The sequence below is a fragment of the Equus przewalskii genome, chromosome 6 (genome assembly GCF_037783145.1).
Source record: "Equus przewalskii isolate Varuska chromosome 6, EquPr2, whole genome shotgun sequence".
In the NCBI taxonomy this organism is placed as follows: Eukaryota; Metazoa; Chordata; class Mammalia; order Perissodactyla; family Equidae; genus Equus; species Equus przewalskii.
The window spans coordinates 4,906,695-4,926,914 of record NC_091836.1 but is presented as its reverse complement, the minus strand read 5'-3'; the positions used below and the strand labels follow the sequence as shown (position 1 = coordinate 4,926,914).

Genomic DNA, 20,220 nt, shown 5'->3' with positions numbered 1-20,220 from the left:
ACCTCCCTGCAGTCCCGCGGCTCCATGAGAATAGGTTCTGGCCAATAATATGTAAGCAAAAGTGTGACAAGTAACATCAAAACTACTATAACAATGGTACTTTGCAGAAATGGTCAAGATCCCCGTTTCCGGCATAGAGAACAAAGTACACTGTTTATTCCTTTCCTTTGTTCATTTCTTTTAAGCATCCATCCATCCATCCACCCATCCATCAATCTATGCATCTCTTCAGCTATCCATCTATGCACTCATCCATCCATCCATCAATCTATGCCTCTATTCAGCTATCCATCCATCCATCCATCAATCTATGCATCTATTCAGCTACCCCTCTATCTATGCATACATCCATACATCTATCCACCTATTCATTCATCCAGAAAATAACTTCCGAGAGTGTGATACTTCTCTGGCCACTTATATGCAACCCTATCCACACCTCAAGATGCAGCTTGTGCAGTGCAATGTGACTTTGCCACTCCTCTATTTAAACGTGGAGTTTGTTTTCCACCCCTTCATCCAGCTGGCCCTATGACTTGCACTGGTCAGTAGAATGCAGCGGAAGTGATGTGGTACCAGTTCCAAACTCAGACCTCCAGAGGATTATTTGCTTCTGCTCATGCTTTGGGATTCCTGATTCTCTCACCCGAACAAGTCCTAGACTAGACTAATGAACAACGAAAAAGAGGAAGAGAGATGGATCAGCTCGGATGAGCTCCAGTCATCGGAGATAGCCCAGGCCAACCACAGCTGACCACAGACACAGGAAAAAGAATGGTTGAGACCCAAAGAACTCACCACTAGAGCCATAGCTAAACTGCCAATGCATGGGGTCAAGAGCTAAATAAACAGTAGTTGTTTTAAGCCATTGACTTTCAGGGTAATTTGTTACTCAGCAATAGATAACTGCTGCAAATGGACCAGAACAATGAGACATGACTTCAAATATCTCTGAATCCAAGCCCAGGAGCTGTGATGACGGCTTGATCACTCCAAACCCTTCTGGATGGAGTCACGATCCCTGTAAGTGAACGTAGGGAGCAATAGATCCTCAGTGGACTCAGGAGGATGGAGACCCGGGGTCTCAGTGAGAACATTCTGGAGGCAGTGTAGAGGAGGGACTTGAGGGGAGAAGACTGGAGACAGGGAGAGACAAGTGAGGATGCTGCTGCAGTAAATATGAAGCCTGAGTGAAGGAGGAAGAAGTCTGATGAGATTCAAGACACGATTAGCAGGTAGAATCCCCAAGACATGATGACCGACAATACAGAAGGGGAGAGGGATGAGAGTCACTCTCAGGCCTTAATTCAAATACCTTTTGGGAAAAAGTTCCGAGATCTGGGTCTCAGCTCTCCCGAGCACAGGGTGTCTCTACCTCAGCCCTACTGACATTTGGGACCAGATCATTTTTGGTTGTGGGAGGCAGTACTGTGCATTGTAGGGTGTTTAGCAGCATCTCTGGCCTCTACTCCCTTGATGACAGTAGCACACACAACCCCACCACCACCACCAGTGTGACAATCAAAAATGTCTCTAGACGTTTCTAGTGTCCCCTGAGGAGAAAATCGTTCCAGGGACAGAGTCCCCCATTACTCTCAAGTACTGCCTGACCCACTGCTTAACTCACGATGGGCCCTCAACAGAAGTTCACATCCTGGTTGTTCCACTTAATAGCTGTGCATCCTTGGGCAAGTCACTTCACCTCTCTGAGCCTCAATGTTCTCACTCCTAAACTGGGGATAGCGACCCCTACCTCATAGCATCATCAATTGAGGTGATTGTTAATTGAGCAGGTAAATGAGGAGGGCAGGTCCTCTTTACCTTCACAGATGGAGTTTCTAGAGGAGAATCCAGCTCGGCAGCTGCAACTGTAGCTTCCCAAGGAGTTGGTGCACTCAGAATGCTCTGGGCAGATCCCGCTGGAGAGGCATTCATTGATGTCTGAGGAGCAGTGGAGGAGAGCGAGCGGACAAAAGAATGAGTGTCTAAGGTGAGAAACACAGGTATCCAACTCAATGGTAGCCGCCCCCGAAAGACCACACCTGAGATGCCGAGAGCGTTACCTGTACAGGAGAAACGACCTGGCTTTGCCGGGTTCCAGTCATTTCCAGTGGGAGAAGAGAAACCAGGCAAACAGCTGCACTTGTATTTCCCGGGCAGGTTTTTGCAGACTGAGTTAGCACCACATGGTGAGGGCTTCTTAGAACACTCATCTACATCTGGATAGAGAAAGAGTTAGAGTTGCAAAGTTGTCACAACTTGTGCAGCAGAATGCATTTTCCAAAGACGGTTGAAACAGGGTTTTCCATCACATATGCCCTGCATTCAGTACTCCATCCGTGAGGCATTGGGGTCTAGATTCCCATCTGAATCTGAGCATGTTTGTGACTACAGTGAAAGTGACACCAGGTCGTAAAAATACCATGCTAGGTCATAAAAATATCACACTGGGTCATAAAAAAATAATGCACTTCTTTGTTCTCTTGAGATGTTCATTCTTGGAACTGACCCGCCATGTTTTGAGGAAGCCCAACAAGTCATGAAGAAGCAGCTCACATAGACCAGAACTAAAACCTGCAGGCCACAGCCCTGGGGGAACAGCCAACCAACAGCCAGCACCAGCTTGCCAGCCTTGTCAGTGGGCCTTCTCCAAACTGATTCCTCCAGCCTGCAGTTGAACCAAGTCAACTGACACTGTGTGGGACAGAGGCAAGCCATCCTCCTCAAACCAAGGCCAAATAGCAGATTCATTCATGAGCAAAATAAATGATTGTTGCTGTTTTCAGTCACCAAGTTTGGAGATGGTCTGTTACCCACCCATAGGGAACTAGAACACCTGGCAAAGCCACCTCTAGGATTTTACCCATTGAGGAACTCATGGAACTGTGCAGTCGTGGGACCATCGTGTACCTCTGCCCAAGTCTCCTTCAACCCTGCTCTGCCGTTTCACTGTAAGCAAATACTTGCTGTGTATTTGTAGTGGAAACACAACTTCAAGGCAAGTCTCCTATGTTTCCCACCCAGTCACCCGCACCTCTCCTAGTCAGAAAACTGGAGCGGCCACTGTACGTCAAGAGAAGATCACCGGGATGTCATCCCAGCTTTGTACGAAGCTGTAAAACATTAGAAACAACCTAGTGCCTGTCAGTAGAATCGTCCTTCCAACTGGAGTTGACATAAAGAATAAGGTGCATGTTCCTTCATCCATCACAAATCTGTTTGATATTCACAGTGTATCACACACCACACTGGAGGTCAAACACAGAGGGGACAAAATCGTTGCTGTAGTACCCGTCTTTTCTCAAATATACAGTTCTCAGCACGGCCATTTATTACCACTCTGTTAAAATTAGACGTCCACTCACGGCACTCTCTGTTGACCTTTGCTGCCTTATATTTCTTCATCTCCTTTAACTTTCCCTAACACACAATATGTTCATGCATTTATATTTTGTTATTGATCTCCTCATGCACTAGAGTGTAAGTTTCAGGAGAACAAACATCTGTGCCTATGTTATTCACTGCTGTATCCACCATGCTGGAATAGAACCAGCTGTGTTGCACATGCTCTAAGTCTTGGTCAAAGACTGCATGCATGAATGATTATTGCCTTCAGTTTTGTTGATGAGGTCTTCGAACACAGCCAAGTCCCACCCCGACTCATTCTGCACCATTGCTGTCTTTGTAAACAGACTTGGACCTAATTCCCCAACACACCACTCCACCTACCTGCACACGTCTCTCCCTGGCCCTGGAACCTCACGTTTCCACTGCTGGAAGCAAATCCTTGGTTGCAGACACAAGAGTAGCTTCCAGGACTGTTGTGGCAGGTCGCGTGCTCTGGGCAAGATTTGGGATCTGCACATTCATCCACATCTGGAGAGTGCAAGAGAAAACCGGGATCAAGGCAGAGCAGGAATTTCGGAAAGGAGATGGTAAGTGAATATTCACTCTACGTGCTCTTAAGTTGTGGCACGCAGCACCAAGGCTCCCCAATATTCACGTTCTACCCTTCTTCCTAACCTCCCTGCAGTTAATCGGGTCCATGAAAACAAATTCTGGCCAATAGTATGTATGCAAAATGGTGACAAGTAATTTCAAAACTACTATAACAATGCTACTTTGCAGAAATGGTCATAGTCCCCATTTCCGGCATAGAGAACAAAGTACATTGTTTATTCCTTCGTTCCTTTGTTCACTTTTTTTAATCATTCATCTGTCCATCTATCCATCCACCAATCTATGCATCTATTCAGCTATCCATTTATCCATCCATCCATACATCTATCCATCCAAAAAACATCTGCCAAGAGTGTGGTACTTCACTGGCCACATATATACCCCTCTATGCACACCTCAGGATGCAGCTTGTGCACTGCAGTGTGGCTTTGCCACTCCTTTATTTAAATGTGGAGTTTGTTTTCCACCCCTTCATCCATCTGGCCCTATGACTTGCATTGGTCAATAGAATGCAGCAGGACTGATGTGGTGTCAGTTCCAAACTTAGACCTCTATAGGATTATTTGCTTCTGCTTCTGCTTCTGCTTCTCCTTTGGGCCTCATGATTCTGCCACCTGAACAAGTCCTAGACTAGCCGAATGGAGGAGGGAAGAAATGAATCATCCCAATGAGCCTCAGTCATCTGAGACAGCCCAGCCCAACCACAGCCGACCACAGACAAACAAAGAAGATGGTTGAGACCCAAAGAACTGACCAGCAGAGCTCAACCTAAACTGCCCGTGCATGGAATTGAGAGCTAAAAAAATTGGCAGCTGTTGTTAGCCATGGACTTGCAGGATCACTGTTACTCAGAACTAGCTAACTGCTACAATTACACTAGCAAAATGAAGATGACTTCAAATATCTGTGATTCCAAGCCAAGGGGATGTGATGAGGGCTAGATCACTCCATGCCATGCTGTTTGAAATCACCCTCCCTATAAGTGAATGTAGAGAACAATAGAACCTCTGTAGACTCAGGAAGATGGAGTCTTGGTGTCTTAGTGAGAACATTCTGGCTGCAGTGTGGAGGATGGATTAGAGGAGACCAGACTGCAGACAGGGAGAGACCAGTGAGGATGCTGCCATAGTAAGGATGAAGGCTGAACCAAGGATGGAGAAGAGTGGAAACATTCAAGACGTCTGTAGCAGGGAGATTCTCCAAGAGATAATGACGGATTTAATATGGAAGGGGAGGGAGGATGAAGGTAACTCTCAGCCCTTAATTCAAATACCTTTTAGGAAACAGTTCTGAGGTTTTGGTCTGAGCTCTCCCTATCACAGAGTTTCTCTACATCAGTACTACTAACATTTGGGACTGGAGCATTTTTGGTTGTGGGAAGATGTTCTGTTCATTGGACGGAAGCAATGTTTTCCATCCCATATGCCCGTCATTAAGTGTGAATTTTGTACTCCATCCACCAAGCAGTGGGGTCTATATTCCCACCCCTTAAATACGAGCATGCTTGTGACTACGGGGGATGTGACACCAAGTCGTAAAAACTGCATGTTAGGTCATAAAAGTATTAGACAACGTCACAAAAATCTCACACTCGGTCATAAAAATACAATGCACTTCTTTGTTCTCTTGAGATGCTCATTCTTGGAACTCATTCTTGGAACTTCACTCATACTTTGAGGAAGCCCAACAAGCCGTGAAAAAGCAGCTCACATGGACAAGAGCTAAGACCTCCAGCCCGCAGCCCTGGGGGAGCAGCCAGCCAACAGCCAGCACCAGCTTGCCAGCCTTGTCAGTGGGCCTTCTCCAAACTGATTCCTCCAGCCTCCAGTTGAGCCAACTCAACTGACACAGTGTGGAACAGAGGCAAGCCATCCTCTCCAAACCAAGCCCAAATAGCAGGTTCGTTTGTGAGCAAAATAAATGACTGCTGTTGTTTTCATGCACTGAGTTTGCAGGGGGTCTGTTATGCAACAACAGATGACTTGAACACCTTGCAAAGCCACCTCTAGGAACCGACACATTGAAGCACCCATGGAATTGTGCAGTCATGGGAGCAAGGGGTGGCCTTGCACAAACGTCTTTCAACCCCGCTCTGCCAAATCACCCCAAAGAAACACTTGCTGTGTACCTCTCGTGCAAGCACAACTTCAATGCAAGTCTCCTATATGTCCCTCCCAGTCAACTGCACCTCTCCTAGAGAGAAAACTGGAGCGGCCACTGAACTTCAAGATACCATCACAGGGATGCTCACCCCAGCTTTGTGTGAAGTTGTAAAGCATTAGAAACAAACTAAGTGCCTGTCAGTTGACAGGTGATTCAATCTGGAGTCGATGTAAAGAATAAAATTCATGTTCCTCCATTCAACAAATATCCATTTAATACTTGCAATGTATCAGGCACCATACTGAGGGTGAAACACAGAGTGGACAAAATCGTTGCTGTAGAACCCAGCATTTTCTAGATGGGAAATATTGATTTCACCCCAAATTTAAACACCAGGGTCCACCGGCACTACTGAGAAGGCTGAATAACCCATGAACTGTAGCCCAAAGATGAAGAAGGATGTTTGGGGCACTCTGGAAACTCCGGTGGTAGAAATGAATGATCTTATTTAGAGCTCAGCGAACTACATCCCATAGGTCAAATCTGGCCCCTCATCTGTTTGTGTAAATAAAGTTTTATTGGCACACAGCCACATCCATTCATTTATGTATCATCTATGACTGCTTTAGCAACACAACTGGAGCATTGAGTCATCATTGACAGAGATCATACAGGCAACTGTTGTGGGGAGTTATGGCCACCAGAAAGATATGTTGAAGTTCTAACCTCTAGTCTCAGAGAATGTGAACTTATTAGAAATAGGGTCTTTGTACATGTGCTTAAGATGTAAGTTAAGACATCGTACTGGAGTAGGATGGTCCCTTAACCAGATATGATTGGTATCCTTATAAGGAGAGGAAAACAGGCACAGAGACAGGCTTAGGGAGAACACCACATGATGATGGAGTCAGAGATGGAAATGACACATCTACAGGTCAAGGAACCCAGAGATTGCTGGAAACACCAGAAGCTGGGAGAGAGCCTCAGAACAGATTGTCCCCTAGAGTCTTCAGAGAAAGCATGACCCTGCTGACAGCTTGATTTCAGAATTCTGGCCTCCAGAACTGTGAGAAAATAAGTCTCTGTTGCTTAAGGCCCCCAGTCTACAATATTTTGTTATGCAGCCTGAACTGCCTAATACAATGGACAGAGAATCCATCTCTGTGTGTCTCAGTTTCCTCAGGTGATCTCTGTAAAGCGCTCTGAACAGAGCCTGGAGCATAGCAATTACTATGAAAGCAAATGTTAACCAAAAGACAAAATTCACTGCTGACATGTGGAGCTTTCTTTGTGGCAGGCATTGAGGTAGATACTTCACACGCATCAGCTCAACGAATGCTCAGAGCAGCCCAACGAGGTGCAAACTGATATTTCCATTTTTCAGAGGAGGAAACTGAGACTTCAAAATTGTGCAACATCGCATAGCTTGTGAAAGGCACAATTATGATTGGAATCCAGGTTCTGAGCAGCTCTGGAAGTTTCAGACGACAGCTTCCCAGGTCGTCGGAACCTCAGAGACTGGAAATGTGGTGATTAAACTGATATGTGTCCTATGCAAGCCCATCGTGAGCTGCCAGAGGCTGCAGCCTCATTTGGAGGCAAATTAGCATGGTGGTGGGAGCACGTGCTGTGAAGCCACACCCAGGCAAAGTCAGATCCTGACTCTCCTACCTCCTACCTATTCGACCTTGGGACAGTGATTCAACCACAATGGAAGCTCAGTTTCCTCATCTGTGAAATGGGTGTAAAATCAAACCGATACCGTCAGGTTGTTGGGAGGACCGAATGAGCACACTGATGGGAGAGCTTAGCGGCTTGGCTGGGATCCTGCCTCCAGACTTTTCTATCTTCTCTTGCCTCCTCCTGGAACATTCTTCCCCAGACACCCAATCTCTCACTCCCTCACTTCCACCGGATCTTTTCTCACATATCAAATTCTCAGCACGGCCTTTTCTTACCACTCTCTTAAAATTAGACCACAGCACTCTCTAACTGCCTTTCCTGCCTTATTGGTCTTCACCGCCTTTAACTTTCCCTAACACAGAAAGGTTTCATACATTTTTATTTTGTTAACTATCTCCCCCACACTAGACAATAAATTCCAGGAGAACAAACGTTTTTGCCTGTGTTATTCACTGCTGTATCTGCCATCCCCAGAATAGAACCAGCCATGTTGCACATGCTCAAAGTATGGGTTGAAGAGTGAATGAGTGATTATTGTCTTCAGTTTTGCTGATGAGGTCTTTGAACACAGCCAAGACCCACCCCGACTCGTGCTCCACCAGTGTTGCCTTTGTAAACAGTCTGGGACCTAATTCCCCAACACACCCCTCCACCTACCTTCACACGTCTCTCCCTGGCCCTGGAACCTCACGTTTCCACTGCTGGAAACAAATCCTTGGTTGCAGACACAAGAGTAGCTGCCAAGACTGTTGTGGCAGGTCGCATGCTCTGGGCAAGATCTGGGATCTGCACATTCATCCACATCTGGAGAGTGCAAGAGAAAACCGGGATCAAGGCAGAGCAGGAAATTTGGAAAGGACATGGTAAGTGAATATTCACTCTACATGCTCTTAAGTTGTGGCACACAGCACTGAGGCTCCCCAATACCCAAGTTCTCCCCTTCTTCCTAACCTCCCTTGCAGTTAGGGAGGACCATGAGAATAAATTCTGGCCGATAGTATGTAAGCAAAAGGGTGACAAATGATTTCAAAACATAACGATCATAGTTTGCAGAAATGGCCACAGTACCCCCCTTTTTTTTGCATAGAGAACAAAGTAAACTGTTTATTCCTTTCTTTCTTTGTCCATTCGTTTTAATCATCCATCCATCTATGTATCTATGCATCTATCCATCCATCTATCCATCTATTCATATATCCAAAAAATATCTGCCAAGAGTGTGGTACTTCACTGGCCACGAATATATACGTATAGCCACACCTCAGGATGTGGCTTGTGCAGTACAATATGACTTGGCCTCTCCTCTCTTTAAATGTGGAGTTTGTTTTCCACCCCTTCATCCAGCTGGCCCTATCACTTGCACTGGCCAATAGAATGCAGAAGAAGTGATGTGGTACCAGTTCCAAACTTAAACCTCCAGAGGATTATTTTCTTCCACCTATGCCTTAGGCCTCTTCATTCTGCCACCTGAACAAGCCCTAGACTAGCTGAATGAAGGATGGAAGAAATGGATCATCCCAGATGAGCCCCAGTCGTGTGAGACAGCCCAGCCCCGCCCAACCACAGCTGACCACAGACACAGGAAGAGGAACAGTTGAGACTCAAAGAACAAACCAGAAGAGCCCCACCTGAACCACCCATGCATGGAATCAAGAGCTAAAAAGAAATGGTTGTTGTTTTTAGCCATTGACTTTTAGGGTAATTTGCTCCTCAGCAATAGCTAACTGCTAGGAATTCACTAGTAAAAGAAGACATGACTTCAGATATCTCTGAGTCCAAGCCACGGAGCTGTGATGAGGGCTTGATCACTCCATGCCATGCTGGGTGGAGTCATCGTCCCTATAAGAAAACGTAGAGAACAATAGAACCTCAGTGGACTCAGGAGGATGGAGCCCTGGCGACTCAGTGAGAACATTCTGGAGGCAGTGTGGAGGATGTATTTGAGGGGACAAGACTGGAGAAATGAGGAGCAGTAAAGATGAAGAAAACATGAAGCCAGAGCCAAGGATGGAGAAGAGTCGAGACATTCAAGACAGATTTAGCAGGTAGATTCCCCAAGACGTAATGACTGACTTAACATGGAAGGGAAAGGAGAATGAGGGTAACTCTCAGGCCTTAATTCAAATATCTTTTGGGAAAAAGTTCTGAGGTCCAGGTCTCAGTTCTCCCTAGCACAGAGTTTCTCTACCTCAACCCTACTGACATTTGGGACCAGATCATTTTTTTGTTGTGGGAAGCAGTATTGTACATTGTAGGGTGTTTAGCAGCGTCTCTGGCCTCTATTCCTTTGATGACAGTAGCACACACAACGCCACCACCACCACCAGTGTGACAATTGAAAATGTCTCTAGACATTACTAATGTCCCCTGAGGAGAAAAGTGTTCTGTGGACAGAGCGACCACCATCCTGTTACTCTGAAATACTGCCTGATGCTCTGCCTAACCTACAGTGTTCCCTCAACAGAAGCTCAAATCCTGGTTGTTCCACTTAATAGCTGTGCATCCTTGGGCAAGTCACTTCACCTCTCTGAGCCTCAATGTTCTCACTCCTAAACTGAGGATCATGATCCCTACCTCACAGCATCATGAATTGAGGTGATTCTTAATTGAGTAGGCAGGTCCTACTCAATAAGAAGGGCAGGTCCTCTTTACCTTCACAGATGGAGTTTCTAGAAGAGAATCCAGGTAGGCAGGTGCAACGGTAGCTTCCCAAGGAGTTGGTGCACTCAGAATGCTCTGGGCAGACCCCGCTGGAGAGGCATTCGTTGATGTCTGAGGAGCAGTGGAGGAGAGCGAGCAGACAAAAGAATGAGTGTCTAAGGTGAGAAACACAGGTACCCAACTCAATGGTAGCCATCCACGAAAGACCACACCTGAGATACCGAGAGGATTACCTGTACAGGAGAAATGACCTGGCTTTGCCGGGTTCCAGTTATTTCCAGTGGGAGAAGAGAAACCAGGCAAACAGCTGCACTTGTATCTCCCAGGCAGGTTTTTGCAGACTGAGTGAGCACCACATGGTGTGGGCCTCTTAGAACACTCATCTATATCTGGATAGAGAAAGAATTGGAGTTACAAAGTTGCCTCATCTTCTGCAGTAGATTTTATTCTCCAAAGATGGTTGAAACAATGTTTTCCATCTCATATGCCCTTCATTCTGTGTGAATTTGATACTCTTTCCATCAAGGAGTGGGGGTTTATGTTACCACCCCATGAATCTCAGGATGCTTGTGACTATAGTGGAAGTCAATCCAGGTCATAAAAATATAATCTACTTCCTTGTCGTCTTGAGATACTCATTCTTGGAACTGAGCTACCATACTTTGAGGAAGCCTAACAAGCCATCAAAAAGCAGCTCACATGGACAAGAACTAAGATCTCCATCTCACAGCCCTGGGGGAGCAGCCGGCCAATAGCCAGCACCAGCTTGCCAGCCTTGTGATGGGGCGCTCTTCAAAGTGAATCCTCCAGCCTCCAGTTGAGCCAATTCAACCGACACTGTGTGGAACAGAGACAAGCCATCCTCTCTAAACTCAGCCCAAATGGGCTCATTCACGAGCGAAATAAATGACTGCTGTTGTTTTCATGCTCTAAGTTTGCAGGTGGCCTGTTACCCAGCAATGGATAACTAGAACACCTTGCAAAGCCACCTCTAGGAATTTACTCATTAAGGCACCCATGGAATTTTGCAGTCATGGTACCATGGGTTGGCCTTCCCCAAATTTGCTTCAGCCATGCTCTGCCAAGTTACCCTAAATAAACATTTGCTATGTACTTGTCATGCAAGCACAATTTCAAGACATATCTCCTAGGGCACCCTCCAAGTCAACTGCACCTCTCTCAGAGAGAAATCTTGAGCTGCCACTGTGCTTCAAGATGAGGTCACAGGGATCCTCATTCAGCTTTGTTTGAAGTCGTAAAACATTAGAAACAATCTAAGTGCCTGTCAACAGAAGGACGGATTAGAGTTGACTAACGAACAAGGTTCACGTTCTTTCATTCAAGAAATATCTATTTAATACTCACAATGTGTCAGGAACCATACTGGGGGTCAAAGATACAGAGTGGACGAAAATTGTTGCTGTAGTAGCCATCATTTTCTACACGGGGAATATTGATTTCACCCCAGATTTAAACACCAGGGTCTACGAGCACTAGTGAGCTGATGGAATAACCCATGAACTGTAGCCCAAACATAAAGAAGGATGTTTTGATCTCCCTAAAAACTACAGTGATAGAAATGAATTATCTGCCTCAGAACTCAGCAAACTGCATCTCATGAGTCAAATCCGGTCCGGCAGCTGTTTGTGTAAATAAAGTTTTATTGGAACACAGCCATGGCCACATCCATTCATTTATGTATCATCTACGACTGCTTTGGCACCACGACTGGAGCACTGAGTAGCCATGACAGAGACCATACAGCTTGCAACTTCCAAAATATGTCCTATCTGGCCCATTATAGAAAGTTTACCAACCACTGGGCTTATTCAGAGGCATAATCAGATCTTTACTGTCAAGAGGAGAATTAGGGTCTAGATATAAGGAATAGGGACAAAGAACTTAGCTCCTTCTGGGAATCATATCATTTATGTTAATATAGCACTTGATATTGTACATGCACCTAGGATACTGCATACATTGTTGCATTTAATCTTCCCAACTGTCCTTTGAGGTAGATGCTCTTATACACTCATTTTACAGATGGAAACATTGAGGCTTAGAGAGATTAAATATGTTTCCCCAATACCTCTTAACTAGAGTGTGGCAACTGGGTGAGATGGTTGACAGACATGGTTAGAGTCAGAAACAGCTGGGTTTGAATTCCAGGTCAACTGCATGACCTTCAACAAGTCATTTCAGCTCTCCAATCCTCACTTTACTCATCTGGACAATGGAGATCATCACAACGCTCATAGTCGATTTAAGGTGAAAATGCACATAAAGCCCTTCACACGGGGCCTGGCACTCAATAACTGTTAGCAATTCTTCTTATCTGCGTGGAGGGGTGACTGAAGGCGCATCCTAATGTGGCTTTCTAATCACTGGAAATTTTAGTGACCAGGAATAAGTCTCATGACAGAAAGGAAAGAAGGAAGGGAGGAAATAATATAATATTTGGGGGAAAAAAAAGGAAAAGTACTTACACCTGCCGCGCCAGCTAGCTTCCACCTGATTTTCCTACCACCTTTGAGGGGGCGTGAACTCACCTTTGCATTCCACTCCTGAGCCCTGGAACTGTGCCAGTCCGTTGCTAGACAGGAATCCTTTTTTGCAGCTGCAGTAATAACTTTTTGAAGTGTCAGTGCAGGTTGCATAAGCTGGGCAGATGGTGGTATCCACACACTCATTCGTTTCTAGGCAGTGTAGAAGGAAGAGTTTGTATTAGCACACCAGAGTGGGGCTGCAGAGGAAGCCAGCGTTTGAGAGGGAAGGAAACCGTTGTGGGTTGAATTGTGTCCTTCAAAAAGATATGTTGAAGTCCTAAACTCTGGTCCCTGAGAAGTTGAGCTTACTTGGAAATAGGGTCTTTGAAGATGCAATTAAGATGTAAGTTTAGTTGAGATCATACTGGAGTAGGGTGGTCCCTTAATCGGATATGATTGGTGTCCTTATAAGGAGAGGAGAAGAGGCACAGAGACAGGCTTAAGGAGAATACCATGGGACGATGGAGTCAGAGATGGAATGATACACGTACAGGTCAAGGAATGCCAAGGATTGCTGGCGACACCAGAAGCTGGCAGAGAGCCTCAGAACAGATTCTTTTCTAGAGGCTTCAGAGAAAGAATGGCCTTGCTGACACCTTGGTTTCAAACTTCTGGCCTCCAGAACTGTGAGAGGATAAATTTCTGTTGTTTTAAGACACCCGGTTTGTGATAACTTGTTACAGCTGCCCTAAGAACCAGCTCAGTCAAGGACCCTGTAGACCCCAGACCTTTGCCACTCAAAGTGTGGTCCATGGCCCAGCAACATCAGCAATGTCTGGGAGTTTGATGGAAATACAAAGTCCCAGGCCTTGCCCAAGACCTCCTGAATCAGAATCTGCATTTTAGCAAGATCCTCAGATGATTTGTGTGCACATGAAAGTGCGAGAAATACTGATCTGGACCCTTGCTTCTCCAAGTGTGGTCCATGGACCAGTATCATCTGCTGCGCCTGGTATCCTTGAGCGATCTTGGAAAATCAGATGCTGATTCAGCTGGTCTGAGAAGGGCCTGAGATTCTGCATTTCTAACAAGCGCCTGAATGATGCTGGTCCATGGACCACACCATAAGCACTGGGGCTCCAGACAGAAGAGTATGAGAGTCAAAGTTACAGCCTTTGGAGCAAGGACTACCCGGGTTAAAGCTCCCATAGGAAACCTCGAAGCAGAGAACAGTGGCTATGCCCCGACCCCCATCTCCCCCTCTTCCTTTGAATAACATGACCATCCAGTTAGGCTGCAATTCCAGCTTCTCTTGCAGCTAGGTGCAGTCACGTGGCTAAGTTTCAGCCAAAGGAAATGAGCAGAAGTGATATGTGCACCTTTTGGCCATGCCCTTAAAAAGAAGGAGCACGTCCTTCATTCCTCCTTTCCCCTTTCCCCTGGGGAAAGAAGAATGTGGACAGAGTGAGGTGATCTATCCTTAACCACGGGGGTGATGCTTTGGAAAACCTCCACACGGAGGGATGGAAAAACAACAAGATGGAAGGCACCTGGGAGCCGAGATGATTTCATAGACAGGGTAGCCCTGTCACCCTGTTCCATCCACAAATTGGAGATTTATGAGGGAGAGAAGAAGAGACTTCTAAGAAATAAACATCAGAGATCTCCTCAAGACGGCAGTGTAGGCAGACTATGAACCCACATCCTCCCACGAACACAACCAGGTTACAACTCTTCTTGGAAAAATTGACCCTGAGAAAGAAGCAAAAACTGGATAAAAAGAACCCCCACAATAAGGGACAGTCCTGACCAAGGCGGAAGAGGCAGAAATTCCTTTCTGGAGAGAAAAAAACCACCTTCAGGAGCCACAGAGCTTCACTCTTGGCAAGCTGGGAGCAAACCTAAGGTACACAGCCCTCTCTGGAGAAATGGGGACCTGACTGGGGGCCTGATACTGCTATAAGCATCCTTCAGACTCAGCACAACTGAGACGAGTCTCATAATATCTGGCTTTGCTGGCTGTTAACTACAATGGGGAATACCCCCAGAAAAGCTATGGGATATAAATGGAAAAACTCAGCTCTTAAAGGGCCCATGCCCAAATTCATCCATCTCAGACAGCAACCTAAAATCACCAGAAAGGTGCACAGTCCTTTGGCCAAAAGAGACTCACCTTGTAGGCTCTGGGTGGATCTCAGTGAGAGGTGAGACCTCTCTGGGGACTGAGACAGTGGCAGCAGCCATTGTAGTGACCTGGTACAGGTGTGCTGACACAGACACTGGCAGACACCACTGGAGTTCCTCCCCTGGCCTGACAGCCCAGGGTCTGCCACACCCACTAGAGCACTGATTTAATCCAGCTCAGCCAGGGCGGGCAGCCTGCCCTAGGGACTGGCCCCACCCGACAGCAAGCCCTCAGGCTACTTGTTGGTCTACATAGACTGGGTGCCTGGAGCCTCTGCAGGCAGATGAGTGAGTCTACCTCTGGGGGGCAGGGCCTGCGTGAGGAGCAGATAGAATGTGGGGGGCATTGGCAGAGAGTGTGGGGGCCTCTGCAGTGGGGTGAAGGGGTATGCTCCAGGGGGCCGGGATGTGTGCATGGGCCAGGACTGTGTTGAGATTGGGTGAGGACCCTTGGGGGGTGAGGCTTATCTGTGGCAGAAAACTTGTGCTTCTCAAACAGCCATGTAGGGGATTGGCCCCACCTTCCAAAGCCTGAAACAATCAGGTGGTCCTGTGCCTAGGGCCAGCCCCACTCAGCTGCAATCCTGAGAGAGCTGACAAGAGCCTTGCAGGCCTGAGGACTATAGAAATTGTAATCACCTACACCTAGCAACCAGCCAAGCTGGGGGCCTACTCACCGAACAGAACAACTGTAACAGGAGTGTGCTATTAGACCTTGCAGCCAACTGTGCTGGGGCTCCCTAAACCAGACTTACAAACAGCTGGCCAGGGAGAGAAAGCCTAGCCTGCCTGTGCACCTGCAGCAAGAGCAACCCTGCCACAGCAGAAGGACACGTGTAGCCCACACAGAGGTCACTCCTGGAACACTTGGAACTGGCGACAAGGGGGAAGCACACTGTTGGGCCTCAAAAGGGGTCTCTTACATAAGGCCACTTCTCCAAGATCAGGAGACATAGCTCACCCACCTAATACATACATATAAGCACAGAGAAAGAGACAAAATGAGAGGCAAAGGGATACGTTTCAAGCAAGGGAACAGTACAAAACTCCAGAAAAAGAACTAAATGAAACAGAAATAAGCAATCTGCCTGACAAAGAGTTCAAACAAAAACTCATAAGGATGCTCACTGATCTTGGGAGAAGACTGGATGAACACAGTGAGAATGTCAACAAAGAATTGGAAAATATAAAAAAGAACCAACCAGAAATGAAGAATACAATACTGGAAATGAAAAATTCACTAGAGGGACTCAATAGCAGAGTAGATGATACAGAAGAATGGATCAGTGAGCTGGATGAAAGACTAGAGGAAAACACCCGAGATGAACAGATAAAAGAAAACATATTAAAAAGAACCCAAACAGTCTAAGGGAACTCTGGGACAATATCAAGTGCACTAATATTCATATTATAGATGTCCCAGAAGAAGAAGACAGAGACAAAGGGGAAGAGAATCTCTTTGAAGAAATAATAGCTGAAAACTTTCCTAACCTAAGGAAGGAAACAGACACTGAGGTACAGGAAGCACAGAGAGAACCAAACAGGATAAACCCAAAGAGGCCCACTGTAAGACACATTACAACTAAAATGACCAAAATTAAAGACAAAGAGAGGATCGTAAAAGCCACAAGAGAAAGACAAAAAGTGACATACAAAGGAAACCCCATAAGGCTATCAGCTGACTTCTCAGCCAAAACCCTACAGGCCAGAAGGGAGCAGCACAATATACTTAAAGTGTTGAAAGGAAAAAAAAAACCTACAGCCAAAAATACTATAGCCAGCAAGGTTATCACTCAGAATGGAAAGAGAGGTAAAGGTTTTCCCAGACAAGCAAAAATTAAAGGAGTTTATCACCAAGAAATCAGTTCTACAAGAAAGGCTGAAGGGACTTATTTAAGTGGGAAAGAGAAGACTACAAATAGGAATAAGAAAAGTATCCCAAAAAGAGGCAATAAAATCACTGGAAAGGCAAAACTACAGTACAGTAGCAGATCAACCACCTATGAAGATAATATGAAGGTTAAAAGACAAAAGTACTCAAATTAACTGTTTGAATGATAAGAGGGTAATGGATACACACACACAAAATACAGGGTTAGATATGACATCAAAAACATAAAATGTGGGGCCAGCCTGGTGGCACAGTTGTTAAGTTCGTACATTCCGCTTCAGCAGCCCAGGGTTCTCCAGTTTGGATCCCGGGTGTGGACACGGCACTGCTTGTCAAGCCATGCTGTGGTAGGCGTCCCACATATAAAAAGTAGAGGAAGATGGGCACGGATGTTAGCTCAGGGTCAGTCTTCCTCAGCAAAAAGAGGAGGATTGGTGGCAGATGTTAGGTCAGGGCTAATCTTCCTATAAAAGAGGAAAAACATAAAATGTGGGAGGAGAGGAGTAAAAGAATTGAGCTTCTAGAAAGAGGTCAAACTAAAGAGACCATTAACTCAGTATAGATTGCTATGTACACGGGTTATTATATGTGAACCTCATGGTAATCACAAAGCAGAAACCAATAATAAATACACAAATAAGTAAGAGAAAGGAAGTCAAATATAATACTAAAGAAAGTCATTAAACCACACGGGAAGAGAGCAATAGAAGAAGAAAGGAACAGAGAAGTACTACTAAAACTCCCAGAAAAAGTAACAAAATGGTAATAGGTACATATTTATCAATAGCTACTTTAAATGTCAAAGGATTAAATGCTCCAATGAAAAGGCATAGAGTGGCCGGTTGGATTAAAAAACAAGACCCATGTATATGCTGCATAAAACAGACGCACCTCAGACCTAAAGACACTCACAAACTGAAAGTGAAATGATGGAAAAAGATACTCCAAGCAAATGGCATAGAAAAGAAAGCTGGGGGTAACAGTACTTATATAATACTTATATCAGACAAAATACACTTCAAAACAAAAACTTTAACAAGAGACAAAGACGGGCACTACATAATGATAAAGGGAACAATCCAACAAGAGGATATAATGCTTGTAAATATCTATGCACCCAAAATAGGAGCACCTAAATATATAAAGCAATTGTTAACAGACATAAAAGGAGAAATAGACAGTAACACAATAGTAGTAGGGGACTTTAACACTCCACTTACACCAATGGATAGAACATCCAAACAGAAGATCAATATAGAAACATTGGCCTTAAATGACACATTAGACCAGATGGACTTAGTAGATATATACAGAACATTCCATCCAAAAACTGCAGAATACACATTCTTTTCAAATGCTGATGGGACATTCTCCGGGACTGATCACGTATTAGGCCACAAAATAAGTCTCAATAAAATTTAGAATATCGAAGTAATACCAAGCATATTTTCTGACCACAAAGGTATAAAACTGGAAATCAACTACAGAAAGAAAATCAGGAAAGCCACAAAAATGTGGAGATTAAACAAAATGCTACAGAACAAAGATCGGGTCAATGAAGAAATCAAAGGGGAAATCAAAAATTACCTGAAGACAAATGAAAATGCAAATGAAAATATGACAGGCCAAAATCTATGGGATACAGCAAAAGCCATTCTAAGAGGAAAGTGTATAGCAATTCAGGCCTACCTCAGCAAACAAGAAAAATCCCAAACAAACAATCTAACAGTGCACATAAAGGAAAAAGAAGGAAAAACAAAGCCACAATCAGTAGCAGGAAGGAAATAATAAAAATCAAAGCAGAAATCAATGAACTAGAGACTAAAAACAGTAGAAAAAAAAACTATGAAACCAAGAGCTGGTTCTTTGAAAAGATAAAGAAAATTGACAAACCTTTAGCTGTACTCACCAAGAAAAAAAGAGAGAAGGTTCAAATAAATAAAATCATAAGTGAAAGAGGAGAAATTACAATAGACACCTCAGAAATACAAACGATTATAAGAGAATACTCTGAAAAGCTATACGTCAACAAATTGGATAATCTAGAAGAAATGGATAAATTCTTAGAATCATACAACCTTTGAAAACTGAACCAAAAAGAAGTAGAGAATTTGGAATAGACCAATCACCAGTAAGGAGATCGAAATAGCAATCAAAAACCTCCCAAAAATAAAAGTCCAGGACCAGATGGCTTCCTTGGTGAATTCTACCAAATATTCAAAGAAGACTTAATACCTATCCTTCTCAAACTCTTCGAAAAAATTGAAGAGGAGGGGAGGCTCCCTAACTCCTTCTATGAAGCAAACATTATCCTGATACCAAAACCAGACAAGGGCAACACAAAAAAAGAAAATTACACGCCAAGATCACTGATGAACATTGATGCAAATATCCTCAACAAAAGACTAGCAAATCGAATACAACAATACCTCAAAAAGATCATACACCATGACAACGATGGATTCATCCCAGTGATGCAGGTATGGTTCAACATCTGCAAATCAGTCAATGTGATTCACCACATTAACAAAATGAAGAATAAAAATCACATGATTATCTCAATAGACGCAGAGAAAGCATTTGACAAGATACAGCATCCACTTATGATAAAATGGGTATAGAAGGAAAATACCTCCACATAATAAAGCCCATATATGACAAACCCACAGCTAGTATCATTCTCAATGGAGAAAAACTGAAAGCTATCCCTCTAAGAACAGGAACCCGACAAGGATGCCCATTTTCACCACTCTTATTTAACATAGTATTGGAATCCTTAGCCAGAGCAATCAGGCAAGAATGAGGAATAAAAGGGATCCTCATTGGAAAAGAAGAAGTGAAACTGTCGCTATTTGCAGACGACATGCTTTTATATATAGAAAACCCTAAAGAATCCACTGAAAAACTTTTAGAAATCATAAATGAATACAGTCAAGTTGCAGGATACAAAATCAACATACAAAAATCAGTTGCATTTCTATACACTAACATAGTAGCAGAAAGAGAAATTAGGGATACAATCCCAGGGACCAGCCGCATGGCTGAGTGGTTAAATTTGCATGCTACACTTCTGCAGCCCAGGGTTTCACCAGTTCAGATCCTGGGCACGAACATAGCACCACTCATCAGGCCATGCTGAGGTGGCGTCCCACATAGCACAACCAGAAGGACCTACAACTAGAATATACAACTATGTACTGGGGGGCTTTGGGGAGAAGAAGAAGGGGGGAAAAGAAGAAGATTGGCAACAGT

The 20,220-nt window shown here is 44.7% G+C and overlaps 1 protein-coding gene across 5 annotated transcripts in view; it reads right to left on the bottom strand.

The window, feature by feature from the left end:
• The window catches only part of ADGRE1 (adhesion G protein-coupled receptor E1), a 73,438-nt gene that overhangs the window by 40,161 nt on the left and 13,057 nt on the right, over positions 1–20,220 (bottom strand). For 2 of the 5 annotated variants that reach the window (XM_070622771.1, XM_070622773.1), the window contains exons 4-10: positions 12,957–13,103; positions 10,641–10,796; positions 10,399–10,518; positions 8,404–8,550; positions 3,730–3,876; positions 2,064–2,219; positions 1,822–1,941 (exon numbers count right to left, since the gene is read on the bottom strand). In XM_070622771.1, coding sequence (XP_070478872.1) covers positions 1,822–1,941; positions 2,064–2,219; positions 3,730–3,876; positions 8,404–8,550; positions 10,399–10,518; positions 10,641–10,796; positions 12,957–13,103 — 993 coding nt within the window. The remainder of the gene's footprint in view (positions 1–1,821; positions 1,942–2,063; positions 2,220–3,729; positions 3,877–8,403; positions 8,551–10,398; positions 10,519–10,640; positions 10,797–12,956; positions 13,104–20,220) is intronic. The other 3 variants (XM_070622772.1, XM_070622774.1, XM_070622775.1) reach the window with 3 other exon arrangements.